Genomic DNA, 18,951 nt, shown 5'->3' with positions numbered 1-18,951 from the left:
CAATGTTGTTATATTTTTAAATCAGCAAAAAAGGGAAGAACTAAATAGTTGCTTGGAAATTACTTTCACTTTTGTGTTTTTTAAGCAAAGCCTAAAACAAATACCAACAATGAGTTTAAGCAAAGCAATAAACATATTGTGGAGATTCACCTCCATGCAACCTACCTTCTTTAACTGCATGAGGCTTAATAATGCAACAGGTACAGTGTGTATATTTTGCTGTATTTGCAGGTCCACGGCCTCCACTGGAAGGAAAAAACAACTCCAGCTCCTGAAAATCATTGCAATGAAAGACATTTAATAGTATGGAACTGCATAGCTCAGCTCATTGTCACAACATATATAGGGCATTTGTAATAGCTGCAGACTTAAAGGTCTGTTGTGCATTGTTACTCCACAAAGCAATATTAAAACACAACACCATCTCCTTAGTGTCTTTTTTTTTTACAATAATTTGTTAAAAGCAATTTCCTTTTGATGAAACGGCGTTGAACCAATTTAACCTTACATGTAATTGCATTGCATACTGTTTACCCGAACAGAATTTCACATGTACCCAAACAGAATTATTATTCATTTATCTTCATGCTTTTATTTATGCAGGGGGCTTATTTTATTAATTGTTCACATAATATGTCTGTCATGGACTGAAATTGAAACTCACATCATAAAACACCGACCTTTGTTGCTTTTATATTTTGATAAGCCATCTGTTCTGACTCTAATGATCCCTATGAGTTATGGCAGTGTCAGAGAAAAATTATAAGAATTGTCTTATATGTGCCTCATAAGGCTCTATATACTGATAAATACATAGCAACCAATTCTTTTCAGGTTTATTTGCTATCTGCTGGTGTTACTTCATTATTGTACATTTTGCTGATATGTTGTTATACAATGAAACAAAGTTAAGAGGCTTATAAATTTAGTTGTGCACTAAAAAGGATGGAAACTGTAACTTTAACTTGCCATGTAATATATAAGGCATCTCTGCAACCTCACAGTTTTTTTTTCTCTAGCAGATCTACAGTTTAACTCAACTTTTCAACCCTACTATTTTTTGAATGCAAATATGTTCAGGAAAATATTGCCACACTCATATTAAAACACGTATAGCAGTGTATCACACACAAATATATATGGATACAGCGGCTCTGCTTTTTCTGAGAATAGACTAAAAATTGCCTACATCTTGGTTCACTTATTAATCAGAATTAAGATTGCTGTCAAGAAATTAGAAAAAGACTATGACTTGGAAAAGCATTTATGAAGGCACTAGACAAGATTGTCATACATCAAGATATATCCTTGAATATCTAAATCAGGACTGTCTATTCATTGTATTCCAGTTTCTATGTATGGTTATGAAAGATGGACAATGAATAAGACTGATAGGAATTGAATCAACTCATTTAAGATACTGTAGGAGACTCTTGTGAATACCATGGACTGTAAAAGGTCAAGGAAATGGGTACTAGAGCAAATCAGAACTGAGATCTCCTTGGAAGCCGAGATGGCTAAACTGAGACTATTGTTATTTTGGAATATCATTAGAAGACATGACTCATTAGAAAAGGCAATAATTTTGGCATGATGGGAGGAGGTAAAAAAGAGGAAGAGCACATCCCAGATGGATGAACCCTATCAAGAAATCCATAGCCCTGGGTCTGTAAGACCTGAGCAGGACTACTGATGACAGGCTGACCTGGAGGTTTATCATTCATAGGGTCGCTCTAAATCAAAGTTGATTTGATGCCAGTTAATAGCAACATTTTGTTTTAACTTTTAAATAAGTTCCTAACCTAATCATCCCATGCCTATAGACAGCATCTATTGAGGTTATACTAGGTAGATGTTGTTTCAGTAAGCATTCAATGGTAGCAGTAAAAAAAATTAAGTGATAAGCTAAGATACATTTTCACATGGGGTATCAGAAATTTAGATGGCTTACTTTAAGCCACTAATAGCGGACAGAACAGGATTATAAAATGAATTCTTCCACATATACATCAGAAGAAACCCTGTATGTACTTGAATGTTTAATAATTGACTTACTTTGAATTTATTTCAATTATATCTTTCTCCCTAGAGGTATTTGTAGATTCTGTATCATAAGTTTCCCTGGCAACTGGTAGAAGGCTAGATAACAGTTAGTGCTACCTGCTTATTCAATACGCGGTGGTTCCAATTGCTCTGACAAATTCCAATAATTACAAAGTAAGACAAGAACATTATGATATTGACATTTTTATACGTTTAACAGAAACACTTGAACTAAATATACAGAACAAGAATAAAAAAGCATAGATAAATAAATGAATACGCCTCAAAGCAGTGGTCACTGGATAAATGCCTGGACAAGTGCCATTGGTTACCAGTCCCAGGCAAATTTCCAGAAAACAAACAATTGTAGCTAGCTAATGGGCACAAATATGGTGTCAGTCCCTGAGACAATGGAAGAAAAAAATCACTAGGCCCCTCACATCTTATAAGTAGCTGGGAAAATATATTTAGCTCTGGCAACAAAGTTCTGCCATAAATTTTTTCAGTTACAGTTATATTTAGTTCAATTGCAGGAATATATGACAAAGAAGATCTCTTTCATGCTACAAAATTATAGTACCCCAATACCACTTATTGGTTTACAAGAACACACTAAAATGGTAGCCTTGGGGCAGGAACGAGCCAGAAACAAAGGAATAAATGCACAGAGAACCCTCTCCAGCCCACCCTCTCACTCTCCCTCTCTCTCAACAGCTGCCTGAGGTGTAGTGAATGAATTAGAACCAGACATCCTGAGGAGTGAGGTTGAATGGGCCTTAAGAAGCACTGCTAATAACAAGGCAGCAGGAGACAACGGGATCCCAGCTGAGTTGTTTAAAATCTTGGAAGATGATGCTGTCAAGGTAATGCATGCCATATGCCAGCAAATATGGAAAACACAAGATTGGCCATCAGATTGGAAAAAATCAATTTATATCCCCATACCCAAAAAGGGAAACGCTAAAGAATGCTCAAACTTCCGTACAGTGGCACTTATTTCCCATGCCAGTAAGGTAATGCTCAAGATCCTGCAAGGCAGACTCCAGCAATATGTGGAGCGAGAGTTGCCAGATGTCCTAGCTGAGTTTAGAAAAGGCAGAGGAACGAGATACCAAATTGTCAATATCTGCTGGATGATGGAGGAAGCCAGGGAGTTTCAGAAAAACATCTATTTCTGCTTTATTGACTATTCTAAAGCCTTCGACTGTGTGGATCATAATAAATTGTGGCATGTTTTTGGTGGTATGGGGCTAAGAAGTCAACTTGTCTGTCTCCTGAGAAATCTGTATAAAGACCAAGTAGCCACAGTAAGAACAGACCACAGAATAACAGACTGGTTCAAAATTGGGAGTGTTCTCACTCTTTCGTTGTACACTCTTAGAAAACTACAATAAAAACTATTTTAAGAAAAGATTGGGAAAGGAGTACGGCAGGGCTGCATACTTTCACCCTACCTATTCAACTTGTATGCAGAACACATCATGCTACGTGCGGGGCTTGACAAATCCAAGGCTGGAGTTAAAATTGCTGGAAGAAACATTAACAACCTTAGATATACAGATGATACCACTCTGATGGCTGAAAGTGAGGAGGAGCTGAGGAGCCTTATTACCAAGGTGAAAGAAGAAAGTGAAAAAGCCGGGCTGCAGTTAGACATCATGAAAACCAAGATTATGGCAACCAGACCAATTGATAATGGGCAAATAGAGGGAGAAAACATGGAGGCAGTGACAAAATGTATATTTCTAGGCGAGAAGATCACTGCAGATGCAGACTGCAGCCAGGAAATCAAAAGATGTCTACTTCTTGGGAGAAGAGCAATGGCCAACCTCAATAAAATAGTGAAAAGCAGAGACATCACACTTGCAATGAAGGTCCGCATAGTGAAAGCAATGGTATTCCCCATAGTAACCTATGGTTGTGAGAGCTGGACCATAAGGAAAGCTGAGCGAAGGAAGAGAGATGCTTTTGAACTTTGGTGCTGGAGGAAAATCCTGAGAGTGCCTTGGACTGCAAGAAGATCCAACCAGTCCATCCTCCAGGAAATAATGCCCAGCTGCTCACTGGAGGGAAGGATATTAGAGGCAAAGATGAAGTATTTTGGCTACATCATGAGAAGACAGGAAAGCTTGGAAAAGATCATGATGCTGGGGAAAATGGAAGGAAAAAGGAAGAGGGGTCAACCAAGAGCAAGATGGATGGACAGTATACTTGAAGTGACTGGCTTGACCTTGAAGGAACTGGGGGCGGCAACAGCCGACAGGAAGCTCTGGCGTGGACTGGTCCATGAGGTCACGAAGAGTTGGAGACGACTGTGTGAATGAAGAAGAAGAATACCACTTCAAATGACATGGCTCAATCCTGTGGAATTCCAGGGTCTGTAGGTTCATGGGGTATTTAGAACTCCTTGCCAGAGAGCCCCAATGCCTCACCAAACTAAAAATCCCAGGATTTCACAGGAAGCAGCTATAATAATTAAAGTGATACCAAAGTGTCGTAAGTGCAAAATCTATATATATATAAATGTAATGTGCGTTTTACTATGGAATAAACAACAAAACCACTGAACCCAATCCCACCAAATTTGGCCACAAAAGACATAGTCATCCAATCTATGTCTTTCAATAAAAAACCTAGAAAAATAAAGTCCAAATTAGAGGACGAGGAAAAGCTGTTTTTCCCCCTTGCTGCCAGTCAGAAGGCTAGGCCCCGCCCATTTTGTCTCCTAGCAATCCCCTCAGCCACAATGGTGCCAGGGTCTCTTCACTCAGGCCTCTTCCACACTGCCTATAAAATACAGATTATCTGATTTGAACTGGATTATATGGCAGTGTAGACTCAAGGCCCTCCAACACAGCTATATAACCAAGAATGCCAAGGCAGGATAATCCACAGTATCTGCTTTGAACTGGATTATCTTGAGTCGACACTGACATATAATCCAGTTCAGTTTGGATTTTATACAGTTGTGTAAAACAGGCCTCATATAATCCAGTTCTAAGCAGATAATATAAGATTATAAATATAATATATAATAATTACCGTAGTATAATAATACAGAACAATTTAATCTCTTAAATCAGGACAGTAAATAAAGAGCAACACTCTAAAAACGGGAATTCCAGAAAGAAAACAATCAGGGCCAGCTAACGCCTCCCAACAAAGGATTCCTCCAGGCAGGAAGCAGCCAGGCTTTGAAACTGCAAGGCCATTACATGCTAATCAAGGTGACTAACTGCAGCATTCATACTTGCTGTACTGAGACTATTCATTGCTATTCAACCTGAGACTATTCATTGCTATTCAACCTGGCCAACCAAGAATTCCACAAGGTAGAAAGTGGCCAGGCTTGCAAGCAGCAAGGCTATTCAGGGCTGTTCAACCTGGCCAACCAAGATTTGCCCTAGATAGAAAACCCTCAGGTTTTGAAGCCATGAGACTACTCCATCCCATTCAACCTGCCCAAGAAAGGATGCCCCTATATAGAAAGCAGCCAGGCTTTGAAGCAGAGAGGTTATTCAGTGCAATTCAAATTGGCCAAAAAAACATTTCCCCAGAACACAAGTAGCCAGCCTTCCAAGCCTATTCCATTGTATTCCAGCTCACCAAACAAGGATTCACATAAGAAGAAAACAGCCAGACTTTGAAGCTGCAAGGCTATTCACTGCTATTCCACTTGGTCAACAAATGGTTCCCATAAGCCACAGCAATGTGTGGCAGGGCACAGCTAGTACAATATAAGATTGCTGATTCCCCTATTCCATATCCCAAAATGTTTCAATAATCTTACACTTGAAATAACTACAGCAGTATATATTAAGGAAGCAGAAATGCTGGTAGCTGGGAATTAACAGTTTATAAAAGACTGCTGCTTTACAGTTGGTAAATACAAAAGCAATTATGATTCTGTGAGCAACACTTAGCTCTTCCAATCACCAACAATAAATGTATTTCTACAGAGAGAAAAAAAGCTATCAAAAAGTGAAATGCAGAACTAGCCATCTCTCAGGCTTCTTTGTTGTGGCTTTGCTACTGACCGTAATGGGAGAATTATAAATGGCCACAACTTTTTAAATTTTTGGCACAATTGCATGGATTTTGTATGGAGATTATCCCCCTTCTGAGGGGATGAAGTTTATTAAATGCCAAACGAACAGATTACAGGAGGTTTTGTGCTTGGCACTTTTAGATTTGTATGCCTTCCAGAAAAGGGGCCATCAAGATAATATCTTTATTTTCCCTTTTTGATTGAACTACATCACATTTTCAGATATCGGAATGATCCTACATGTCCTTTCATGTCAGAGGCTGAAGATGTAATTTGATGTGTTTTAGTAAGTCCACTGTGGCAAATCATACTCCCAAGTTAGCTTTCTCGTATCCTGAGAGTGTGGGATGGAATTAATCGAGCCCAATAAACTTCCTAACAAAATATGGTCAAGTGTTGGTTAAGCACTACATTATTTAAATGCCCTTTACAGTACCTTCTTCCAAATGTACAATATCCTTTTATGATATGATGGACATAGTTCCATAAGCCATTCCAGGTATGGTCATACTGTAAATACACACAGTACAATGCTCAGGCAGGATGGTTACCAAAAAATTCATACTGTCCACTTAGGAGAAAATCTCAAAGCCCACCCCAAAAAAGAAAAACTATTTTGAGAAGCATCCAAGGGGAAGGGCCATAACAACTCTGGGAAGCTGTAGAAAACAACCTCAATAGTCACAGCGACTTACAGTAGCTCTTAGTAGTTCACGCTTTAGGATTTTGGGCTATTTTAAACATTACAGAAAGGGACAACAAAGTATCCAAATGAAGCTTAATAGTCGTTATTTGGCTGAACCAATGTTCACTCTACAACCATACCATTAACACATTCTTAAAAAGGAAGAATAAGAATGTACATTCTATGATATGCATGCCAACAGAAGCCCAGTCATCTCAATGTAAAAGTTTGAGCTCAATCAAGTGGGTTTTTTTGGCGGGGGGCGGGGGGGACTTACTCTAGCAGCAGAAGCAAAGGAATCAGGGCCATGAGCTACATTTCTTATGCCATCAGTTCCAAAAAGTGCCCTAATGCTGTCTGGAGAATCACTTCGGGCCACCACAGAGTTTGCAGGGCCTAATAAATTTTTCCATCTGGATATCGCATCATCTCCCAAGATCTCCAAGGCAACCACAGGGCCACTTGTAATAAATTCAAGAAGTTCACTGTAGGAAGAAATTAGAATAATCAGATTTGAAAGATGGAACAAAACTCTAACAGAAGAGTCCTCCTCGAAATACAATCAAGAGAAAAATCCCAAATATAATAAATGTAGATTTAACAATTATATGTTATAACATAGCACATAGGTGGTGCGCACATGGGTGGGTCCTCAAAAAAGTTTAGATTGATTCTCCTGAAGCAGCAAAAACTGAAAGCATTTCAACTGCAATTTTTTAAAAATATATGTTTACAAAACAAACTGGAAACAGATTAACAGTTTGCCTATCTGTATTTGTGTGCACTCATACAAATAGTTTTGTTCCTCTACAAAGACTTGATTGACATTAGAATCATAAAATCATAGAATAGTAGAGTTGGAAGAGACCTCATGGGCCATCCAGTCCAACCCCCTGCCAAGAAGCAGGAAATCGCATTCAAAGCATCCCCGACAGATGGCCATCCAGCCTCTGTTTAAAAGCTTCCAAAGAAGGAGCCTCCACCACAGTCTGGGGGAGAGAGTTCCACTGCCGAACAGCCCGAACAGTGAGGAAGTTCTTCCTGATGTTCAGGTGGAATCTCCTTTCCTGTAGTTTGAAGCCATTGTTCCGTGCCCTAGTCTGCAGGGCAGCAGAAAACAAGCTTGCTCCCTCCTCCCTATGACTTCCCTTCACATATTTGTACATTAGATCTGAGTGGCTTCATGAGGAACCTGCTCTCTTGCGTGGATCACATATTGTTGGGTTATCTAAGCAATCATGCATGCATTTTCAATGTGGGATGGTTTATGTAGTAGTTATGCCTGTTGCTAGTAACCTGAACAGAGCTGCATTCCAGAGTTGATGACACCATTAAGGGGGTTTTGCATATGAAATGGGAAATGGGTGTATCCTTTCTGGGGACACACAGGAAGTGATGTACAGATGCCTCTTCCTGTCTCTTCCTCTTCGCTCCTGACCATGCCATGCTGATGTTCCTGTATGTTAAGAGATATGTAGTTTCCTGAACTGTTTTTCTTTGGAACTAAGATGTTCTTGCCTGTATGACCATCATCATACAAGATTGTGAGTAAACATATTTTTGCTATTTTATTTGATGTCTCTGATGCTTATTTTATGCGCATGACTTTTTAAAGGGAAAGGGAGGCTGGATATTTTGTCTTACTGTTTAATTTCTTTTTACCTCTGCTCACATAAACCCCTAGTCTTCTGCGTTTTTACTGCTCTGCACGAATATTTAACCAATATTGGAATCATAATCTTAACAGGTTATGAAAATATATTCCTATTACATATGGCCTAGTCTATCAATCTACTATTCAGCTCAGTTTCAAAGTCTGCCAAAAAGCTGACAGGGGCCTGAAGCAGAGAGGAAGTACAGTGGGTATGTGTGGGAGCACCGATGATCACTTGAAGAATCAAAGTTACAAGTATGCAATATGTTCTTCTCCTTCTTAGTCTCTCTACCTGGTATCTTCTGTCAAGCCTGCAAAATAAAATTATGCATATCGCCATAGCACTTCTACCCTGACATGATCTTAGTAACACACCTGACCAAATAATGGGCTATCTGAATCATAATGGGAGTCTATTGAGTCTGATGGTTCATGCACTTGAAGGTGTGCAGCAGAAGATGGAAGCCACAGGAGTAGCTGGTGGTACAGTATTGATGGGTGTTGAGGAAGTAGTCAAAGAAACTGCAACCAATGTGAGTAACATCAAGGTAAAGGTAAAGGTTTCCCCTGACTGACTCTGGGAGTTGGTGCTTATCTCCATTTCTAAGCCGAAGAGCCGGCATTGTCTATAGGTCATGTGGTTGGCATGAATACATGGAGCACCGTTACCTTCCCGCCGGAGCGGTACCTATTGATCTATTCACATTTGCATGTTTTCAAACTGCTAGGTTGGCAGGAGCCGGGGCTAACAGCGGGTGCTCATTCCGCTCCCAGGATTTGAACCCGGGACCTTCAAACATAGCAATAAAACTGAGACTGGCACAATAAGAATAGTTAAAGTTCTGAGATCAGTTGACAATGGCATTATAACTGGAGAAGGAGAAGGTGGAGCTCTGGATAGGATGGCAGTTGTCCTTGATCATGAGGAGACCAAGATTGAGAGTGTCACTAGAAAACAACAGTTATGCAGATTCAATTGCGCCCGGGCTGTGGTGCAAGCTGGTGAGCAGCCAGCTGCAGCCAGCTGAGACCAATCACTCTGACCAAGAGGTCATGAGTTCGAGGCCAGCTCGAAGCCTGCGTTTGTCTTCTATCTTTGTTCTATGTCAAGGCACTGAATGTTTGCCTTATATGTGTAATGTGAGCCACCCTGTGTCCCCTTCGGGGTGAGAAGGGCGGAATAGAAATACTGTAAATAAATAAATAAATGTTACCAATGTCCATGTCTAGAAGAATAGGCAGGAAACTCTGGAGATTGAGACTAACCAATATATTGAGAATGCAGAGATCACCTAAGACAGTGGTTCTCAACCTGGGGTCCCCAGATGTTTTTGGACTCCCAGAAATCCTAACAGCTGGTAAACTGGCTGGGCTTCCTGGGAGTTGTAGACCAAAAACATCTGGGGACCCCAAGTTGAGAACCACTGACCTAAGAAGTTGGAAATGTACCTTGTGCACATGATATCAATCCTTGTAAAATAAAGTTGTAGCCTGGTCAAATTCTGAGTGTTCATAGGGATGCTGGGAGAGATTCAGAGGGCCGAGAGGAGAATGGAAGCAGCCCAGAAAGATTGGTTTTGGAATCTCCTCCTGGCAGTTCCCAAGAGACTGGAGAAAACGAGATCCATTTCCATGGGAACCTATCAGAAGTGAAGGCTGAAAGAAATGTGGGAGACAAATATTTGTCTGGATCAAGGTGACTGGAGTTGCGGAGATAAGGCATGCAACAAAGATAGACTCCCAGAATTCCTGACTATGGACATGCTGGCTAGGACTTCTGGAAGTCTGAGTCCCAAACACCTGGAGGGCCATAGGTTGCACAAGCTTGATCAACAGTATAATAGTGTAAATCCTACAACGAATAAGTCAAAAATTAACATATTTTTTAAATTAAAAACTTTATTTATATGCTGCTCTATTTCCTCAAAGGAACTCAGAGTGGTTTTCAATCAATCAACTCATGCTCAAAATTTCAATAAGTTCAAGAATGCCATAACTGAAACATATACTTGCTTGTAATAAGGTTTAGATAGATGGTCTGCATGGAAATCGGTTGCCTCTGCCCTACAAAAGATGTATTTACAGAAATTACTTTGTGCATGAATCTGTGAAAAAGTATTACATAATAATTTTCAACACAAAGACGTACAGGTGTTCTGCTTGTGCAGTGATTCCCAACCTTTTTTTTTTTTAAAAATCAAACCACTTTGACCAGGGACCACTCTCCAACATTAGGACCAAAAGGGTTACGAATCAGCTTTTGGTCAACTTTAGATTCGGTTTGGTTATTTGGGGTGCTGATTGCATTAGATATACCACATCAGCTCTAGTTTCTCATACAGAACATATGCCATCCAGTCATAGAATCATAGAATCATAAATAGTAGAATTGGAAGAGACCTCATGGGCCATCCAGTCCAACCCCCCGCTAAGAAGCAGGAAATCGCATTCAATGCACCCCCGACAGATGGCCATCCAGCCTCTGTTTAAAAGCCTCCAAAGAAGGAGCCTCCACCACACTCCGGGGCAGAGAGTTCCACTTGTGAACAGCTCTCACAGTTAGGAAGTTCTTCCTGATGTTCAGGTGAAATCTCCTTTCCTGTGGTTTGAAGCCATTGTTCCGCGTCCTAGTCTCCAGGGCAGCAGAAAACAATCTTGCTCCCTCCTCCCTATGACTCCCCCTCACATATTTATACATAGCTATCATGTCTCCTCTCAGCCTTCTCTTCTGCAGGCTAAATATGCCCAGTTCTTTAAGCCGCTCCTCATAGCGCTTGTTCTCCAGACCCTTGATCATTTTAGTTGCCCTACTCTGGACACATTCCAGCTTGTCAACATCTCCTTTCAACTGCGGTGCCCAGAATTGGATACAGAATTCCAGGTATGGTCTGACCAAGGCAGAATAGAAGGGGAGCATGACTTCCCTGGATCTAGACACTATACTCCTATTTATGCAGGCAAAATCCCATTGGCTTTTTTAGCAGCCGCATCACATTGGTGGCTCATGTTTAACTTGTTGTCCACAAGGACTCCAAGATCTTTTTCACATGTACTGTTGTCGAGCTAGGCGCCATCTGCTCGCCCACAGAAAACCATATTTAATAATCTAGAGCTGATGTGGTCTATCCCATGCAATTTTCTAAAAATGAAGACAAGAAGGCGCTCCCGCTTCCAGGCACCACATGGAACGGCTTCGCTCAGGGAGAGAGAGAGAAGAGAAGAAACAGCAGTCAAGAAGCTTGTTGTCATGCCTTTCATGAGAAGTCAGCCTTTCCCCTCCTGACATCCCTGTTGCCATGGCACTATAAGAGGGTTTCACGAGACCAGTCACTCTTGTTGCAATGGTGTAGTAATGGACCATATTTTAGTTCTTGAGTATATATAGTGTAGAATTAATATAGTTTGACACCACTTTAATTACCATGGTTCAATGTTATGAAATCATAGAATTTGTAGTTTGGTGAAACACCAGCCCTTTTGGGTAGAGATGGATAAAGATCTTGTAAAACTATAACTCCGATTACACATATTCTTCTGAAGGTGGATATATTCCAGCTTTGTTTACTTCACCCCCTGCTTCTTTTATGGCCTCATTTCCTTGAATCCTCTGCTTGTTAGGCCTCTGCCTACAATAAAAATAATTTGTTATCTGAGAGTCAGTTTGGGGAAGAGGTTAGAGTGCTGGGCTGGAAAGTAGAAGATCTGGATTCAAGATTCAACAATCTACTGACATACTCTTACTTTGACCTACTACTCAGCACCTAGCCTGATTTACCAAACAGAGTACGGATAAAGTTGGGAAGGGAAAAGACTGCATATGGCACTTTGAGCAAATATGAGAAATGCAGGGTATAAATAGAAATATATATACACACTAATAAATATGGCCAGTTCTGAACAATTATGAAGAATCACCAGAGTGCTGTTGCAGTTTGGAAGTTGAACTATGACACTGGGCGACCAGCATTTGAATTCCTGCTTGCACAAGTCACACTGTGCCTCAGAGGAAGGCACAAGCAAACCTTATCTGAATAAATCTCTCCCCTCCAAATGTTATGATAGGATCACCATAAGTCAAAGTCAACTTGAAGGCACATAACAACAAATCAACATGAAAATAACATTGAGGGAAGATTATTGCCCTCTCATTCCGCCTGTGGGTTTCCCAGAGACATCTGAGTAGATACTTTAGAAAACAGATATTGGACTCTGTTGATCTTTGCAGCATTCTTTGTAAGTCAAGAAATGCGGGTGATTTTCACATACATGCTTTAACTAAGCTTTGCCCACAAGACTGGAGAAAGAGACTTAAGTCAGCAGTATCCACCACTTAAGCTAAATATAGTTCCTCTCAAAAATAAAGACTTATTGCACATTATCCCCACTACTGGTGCCTTACCTTGAAAGCTGCATCATTTTGGCCTTACTAATAGTAAAACCAGAATTAATAATCAAATCAAGGATATCCCCAAGTTTGAGTGCTGCATCAGGTTTTAATAATGCCAAGGTTCTAAAGAAAAAAGACAACAGTATAGAGAAAGGCATCAAAATACACTTCAAGAGATCTCTTTTCTCACAGTTGCTGCCATAATAAAATATTATCATATCAATTAAGTCCTTCATGTGGAAGTAATTTCACCTAAAATATAAATGTAAACAGCAACAAAAAGTTGCATGAAAGGCAATGGGGAAAGTAGCTATTTGTGTGATGGTTGCTTTTCTTTTGTTTCACCCTCTACAGATTCCCATTACTTTATCTGAGAGGGCAGGAAATTAAGATTGCCTTTGTTGTGCAATTTTAGTATGATCCTATTGCAGAAAGAGATGGGTATGGCTGAAAATATCCAAATTACAGAAGTAGAGCTGAGCTGAAACAGCAATGTCATTCATTTTTCATCTTCTCACACTGGGGTGGAGGGATGTTCTTGTTGAGCAATACTAATTTCCAATAACCTCATAATGCAGTGTAGTTTTAAACTTTTTTACTGCCACCTCATCCCACTCACTTCAGCAATCACACTGGTGTCCTCAAAGTATAATTGAAACTGGCAGTGGGAGGTGTTGCTCTAATGTTTATCCCAATAGTAGGCTGACAAAAGGAGAGCATGTGTGGTCTACTTTCATTTGTGGAGTATCCAAATGATACAATGTCAGAAGTATAGCTACTGGGGGCAGTAGGAAATAAGGGCATTACAGCCCTAAATAACGTTGCCACCCCATGAAATTTTCTTTAGTTCACAAATTTCTAGAATTACAGTAACTTCAAGCTTTATTTGAGCATTTATATATACAGGTTGCATCTTTCCAGAAATACGAAATATTTCCAAACTTGAAAGTTTCAGCCTCCAACCACCTGCAGACTGCCAGACATTTCTGTGCAACCTATTGGCTATCAGGCAACCTATTTGCCATTGCTTGTGCATTGCCAGAGAGGGTGAAAAAGAGTCACTGGGATGGGGGCATGGGGGGGGGGAGGATTTTCATCTCCCTTCTCAGTTACTTTACTAAAGGGACAGGAAGCATGCTAACAGTCAGGGACATATCTAGGATGTCATCTTTTACAGGAGCCTTATGTAAGCGCAGTCATCTGCCTACTTCCAACTCTTCTCTTTCCTCCATCAGTGCTCCATGAGGAAAAACGTAGTAAGTGCTAGATATGTGACTGGCTCACTTTCTCCCCATCCTTCATTCTTTATGTATATGCAAATTCAGATGTTACAAAATCCAGGTGGAGAAATTAAAAAGTCTGTTCCCAAGCATTCTCAATAATGGAAATGAAACCTGAAAAATTACCTAGGGAATTAAAACTCAACAAAATGTACACATTCTTAGTGTGAAAAATTCTCAGTGTCTCACTATCTGCAATGCTAGAAATTTGAGGATTGACGGAAAAAATTATTTAGGGAGGAGAGAATTGTTTTGGGTGGGACATTTCCCTTATTTTGCCCCTCTGTAGCCACACTCTTGGACTTATTGCAAAGAGCAGAAACAAAAGAGGAAAGGAAAGGATGAAATGTCTCTTATCAACAAGCAGTTACTATGGGAAGGTGGCAGGGAGTGAACATGCTGTTCCTTTTCCCCTCTTGAGCTCTCTTTATCTGAAGTAGCCAGCTGAGGCAGGCAATGTGGATAGCAATGGTATGAAAGAACACAACCGTTTCAACAACTGCAAATATGAGTTTTTCTTGAATGAAACTCCAGATAGTAGGGTCAGCAGGAAATGGGTTTTGGGGAAGTGGAGGAGGGTGAATGTTCATGCTATTTAGACTCTTGGAGGACAGGTGAATCTGTTGGAAACATAGGAAGGCAGTCATGTTTAGAGCTTCAAATTAGGTTTAGATAAGAATTTTCAGAACAAAAACATTCACTGCTCATTGCACCTCTTCTTTTTAACATTAAAAAAGCATCTCCTGTTTTTTTTAAACACTGGAGAATGTGGAGAATGAGGGCTCCTTCGAAAATGTATATACTATACTTTTGCAAATCTCAGTAATTTTCTGAATTCAGAAACCTGCCTTCTGTTTTCAGGTACAGACATTTTGGCCATAGCAATACTGCACACTGGATTCCAGTTAAGTACCACGAGTTATGTTGCTTATATCTAGAATCAGCATGTTCCACTAGTTCTTGTAGCACTTCTACGAATAAAAGTAAGTATAAGAGTCAAAAAGACTACTATGCCTGCTGTATGCTATCTTGATACCAATGTCATGTTCGCTCTAGTCATTCTATATGTAAACTAGAAACATTGTTGATAATCACCAGCCAGTAAGGATGAGAAAAGATTGTATGAAACTTTTTGTGTGCTGCTTTGAAAATCAACCTTGCTTGGCTAAAAGCAGGACATAAGCACAAAAAGACATCGGAACTTTCCTCCTTTCACTCTTCAATCTAGTATTTACTTCAACCTTCTCTTTCTAAAAATCCCTCATGGAAAACTGGTGCATTAACCTCCCTCCTTTATATAATGAAGTACAGAGACTTTCTCTCGAATGGAAGACACACACTACCATCAACATCGTCAGTCCTTAATTTATGTATTTGAAAATGAAAATAATACCATAACTTCAAACATTGTATCCTCTCACCCAGAGCTGCAAAGAAAAGTTTTTCTAAAGAGTCAATTTCATAACCAGTTACATTTTGAAATAATGAAGGAAACAGTTTTTGTGTGCGTGTAGAACAGATATAGTTGTAATACGCTACTTTTCAGTGGAAGGAATAAATAATCTACTTGTTATTCATTACTAGATACATTGGTGTGCTGAATAATTCTGAGGAGAGTTTTAGACTTTACACAAGAAAGGATTACTATGTAATAAAGTATTTTGCATTATTCTGAGAATATGCAACATGTAGCTGCGTAGGCACGGACAAACTTTGACCTTCCAGGTGTTTTGAACTTCAACTACCAGAAATTCTAGGCAGCTTATCAGCTCTTAGGAACTGTGGGAGTTGAAGTCCAAAACACCTGGAGGACCAAATTTTGCCCATGCTGTAGTGTCTCAGTTGTCCATTTGGGGGAATTGGTGTGCATTTTCTTCTATTTTCCACTGGAACAATAATAACAGTTAACTTGTTACTAACGAGATAATCAACAAGTCACCTTCCTGGACCACAGTAAGAGGAATGTGTTGAGTGATCAGAGCTAGAGGTAAAGTAACTAATTCCTTTAAAAATGTTCCTGGTTCACTCCTTACCTTTCTTTAGAACTCCCCAACATACGGGCAGTGTACTGATCAGCATAGTCAACCAAATTAAGGTGGCGGGAGAATATTGTAATTCTGTTTCCCACAAACAGATCTTTAAAGTGCAGATCTTCATACTTGGTGCGATTGAGAAATCTACAGCGGTTTTTCATGTCATACTGTAGGATAAAGAAAGTAAGTCACTTTCACTTTGATGCATATCTCTAAGATACATATTATTGAATAGTATAAAGTTATAACTAGTCAACCTGAACACCAACCCTACCCACCTTGTTAATATGAGAGGGAAAAGGATGATAGGGCACATTTCTGTAGCAAATGCTGAAAAGAAAATTCCACTTTCCCTCTGCAATCATGCAACCAAGCAAACATATGCTGTTGTTATTTAAAAGCAATGACTGTTAGAGTTCTGCGTATGCTTCTAGATTTTAAAGTATGTGATACTTTACACCAGGGATCCCCAAACTAAGTCCCACGGGCCAGGTGCAGTCCTCCAAGATTATTTACCACCCCGCCCCGCCCCACCCTAAACTTTAGACTCAGAGTTGCCAAGTCTGAAATGACTTGAAGGCACACAGCAACAACAATCCCAATTAATTTGACTATCTCATCAGTAAAAGCAGGCCTACACTTCTCATTGAAACACTGGAAGGTTTATGTCAGTTAAAATTGCTCTTCATTTTAAATATTGTATTGTTCCTTCATGTTTTGTTTTGTTTTTGTTGTTTTTTTGCAATACAAATAAGATATATGCAGTGTGCATAGGAATTTGTTCATGTTTTTTTCAAACTATAATCCAGCCAACCCCTCACAACAGTCTAAGGGACCGTGAACTGGTCCTCTGCTTAAAAGGTTTGAGGATCCCTGCTTTAGGCTGCATTCTCAAGACAGTCTCTGAGAAACTTATATAATCTGTATGAAACAAGAAAAACCAAATCATAGATAACAATTTCTTTTTAAAAAGAATTCTAAACAGCATGTTTATTACAAAATGTAAATCTGACTATTTGCAGTTCTTAAAAAAGTTACCTCTAAACTGAGTCTCTTCAGCAAATATGATTACTGATACAGCAGGGACATCTGAAAACTGTTTCTTACAATGTTTTAGCTTCAGAAGTTCTTCAAAATGTCTGAAGACATTTTAAACATTTATTTTCCAAGTTCTTATCCAAAGCTGCAGAAGTTTCTTATGGCAGACTAGTTTGACAGATCTCCAATCCAATTCAACACAGTTGAAATAAATATCTTCAAGGATGCAGGGAATCAGAAGAAGGGAAAACTTACTTCTTAGACACCATGTAAATCCTATAACTCTTGAGCATGGAAATCCTTATTAGTACAGGTTTTCTAGCATTCTAAATTTGATACATGAAGGTTTTCTGATACAGAAAAATAATTATTCTATATGGCTTTGTTAAGTGATCTTCAAAATGCCTCTCAATTATTCCTATTTACCAGGAAAGTAATTTAAAAGTTTTGGACACTTTTTTGATAACGACCACAAGCACTTCTATTTCTTTTCAGTCCCTATCAAGAAGTGTGAGTTTTTTTCAAAGGAATTTCCCAGAAGATTTTACAATCTTTGTACATTTTTAGCTATTTACAAATAAAAATAAAAATAAAGAGATAATGTATCATGAAGTCAGCAAACTGTATTTACAGAGAACTGGTAAATATAGCTTTCAGATTTATTGTTTCCTCTTAATAATAAAAAGCAAGAGAATGTGCTGCCTTGGAATCAGAGTCCCTGAGGCATATGCATTTTACTTGTGCAGGTGCACAGGAATGTGTCTGTTTTTTTCTTTGAAATGATAGCTGCTCCAATTGCATCTAAAGCAGAACTTTACCAACACTCGTTTTTGAACCCCAAATCCTGCCGGCTGAGGAATTCTAGGAGGCCTGGTTTACAAAAATAAATGTGTTCTAGCTGTTAACTGAAGCACAGCACATTCTCAAGTCAATGTATCAGTTTGTCTGCCATGAAAAAAAGAGCCCCAAAGCTTGCAGCTGGAAATATGGAACTCCATATGTAGCCCTTTGAATTGGAGATACAATGCAGACACCACAAAGCATAAAAATTATCACACTATAAAGGAAGTTAGGATTCTTTATTGCTATGTGAATTGTTTCTGGTTTTAACAAAAAGGTTACAGCTGCCCTTTTTTTCTATCTTCACCAAAAACAATATATGGGTAGATTATAAAAGGAACCAAAGCCTTCTTTGGAGGCTTTTAAACAGAGGCTGGATGGCCATCTGATGGGGGTGCTTTGAATGTTATTTTCCTGCTTCTTAGCAGAGGGTTGGACTGGATGGCCTACGAAGTCTCTTCCAACTCTATGATTCTGTGATTCTATAGGTCATGTGAGCCCTATCAAATGATGCACACTAGATACGCAAGCACCATGCATTCCAAATCCATTTTTTTCACAAAGGTGTAAAACTAGTTCCAATATTAATGTCTTAAGAAAATACATGCTACATAAACCACTCTCAGAGACAGAACCTCTCAGTGCAATCTGCTATTTTTCCTTAACGACTAACCATCAGATACTTGTGATTATTTCCTTTTAAGTCACAGGTAGGGAATATACCTGGGTTCCCCTTCCTCATCTGGGCAATGGGCAGGAAGTCTTCTTTCAGAAACCGTGTTTTTAGTAATCTAGGCAAATGTTTCTGTTATATGTGGAAACAAAATTTATATCTATCCTTTTGAGGCAGCTCCTTTATAAAGTAGAAATAATTTACTGTACAGAGAAGGCAGAGAAATGTAATATAAACATTTTAACATTCAATATTTTCTGTCCCCATGGT

General features: G+C 39.3%; 2 protein-coding genes across 2 annotated transcripts in view; one reads left to right on the top strand and one right to left on the bottom strand.

Annotated features, from left to right (window-relative positions):
- The window catches only part of nme7 (NME/NM23 family member 7), a 116,092-nt gene that overhangs the window by 72,855 nt on the left and 24,286 nt on the right, over positions 1 to 18,951 (bottom strand). Inside the window, exons 3-7 of the mRNA XM_062974785.1 lie at positions 16,131 to 16,297; positions 12,830 to 12,940; positions 10,444 to 10,494; positions 7,054 to 7,261; positions 166 to 271 (exon numbers count right to left, since the gene is read on the bottom strand). Coding sequence (XP_062830855.1) covers positions 166 to 271; positions 7,054 to 7,261; positions 10,444 to 10,494; positions 12,830 to 12,940; positions 16,131 to 16,297 — 643 coding nt within the window. The remainder of the gene's footprint in view (positions 1 to 165; positions 272 to 7,053; positions 7,262 to 10,443; positions 10,495 to 12,829; positions 12,941 to 16,130; positions 16,298 to 18,951) is intronic.
- Positions 8,867 to 18,951, top strand: part of blzf1 (basic leucine zipper nuclear factor 1) — a 47,357-nt gene continuing 37,272 nt past the window's right edge. The window contains exons 1-2 of the mRNA XM_062974784.1: positions 8,867 to 8,963; positions 14,959 to 15,080. The gene's annotated coding sequence lies outside the window, so the exon portion shown is untranslated. The remainder of the gene's footprint in view (positions 8,964 to 14,958; positions 15,081 to 18,951) is intronic.

This window comes from Anolis carolinensis, chromosome 3, assembly GCF_035594765.1.
Source record: "Anolis carolinensis isolate JA03-04 chromosome 3, rAnoCar3.1.pri, whole genome shotgun sequence".
Taxonomy (NCBI): Eukaryota; Metazoa; Chordata; class Lepidosauria; order Squamata; family Dactyloidae; genus Anolis; species Anolis carolinensis.
This window is presented reverse-complemented; position numbering and strand designations above follow the sequence as displayed.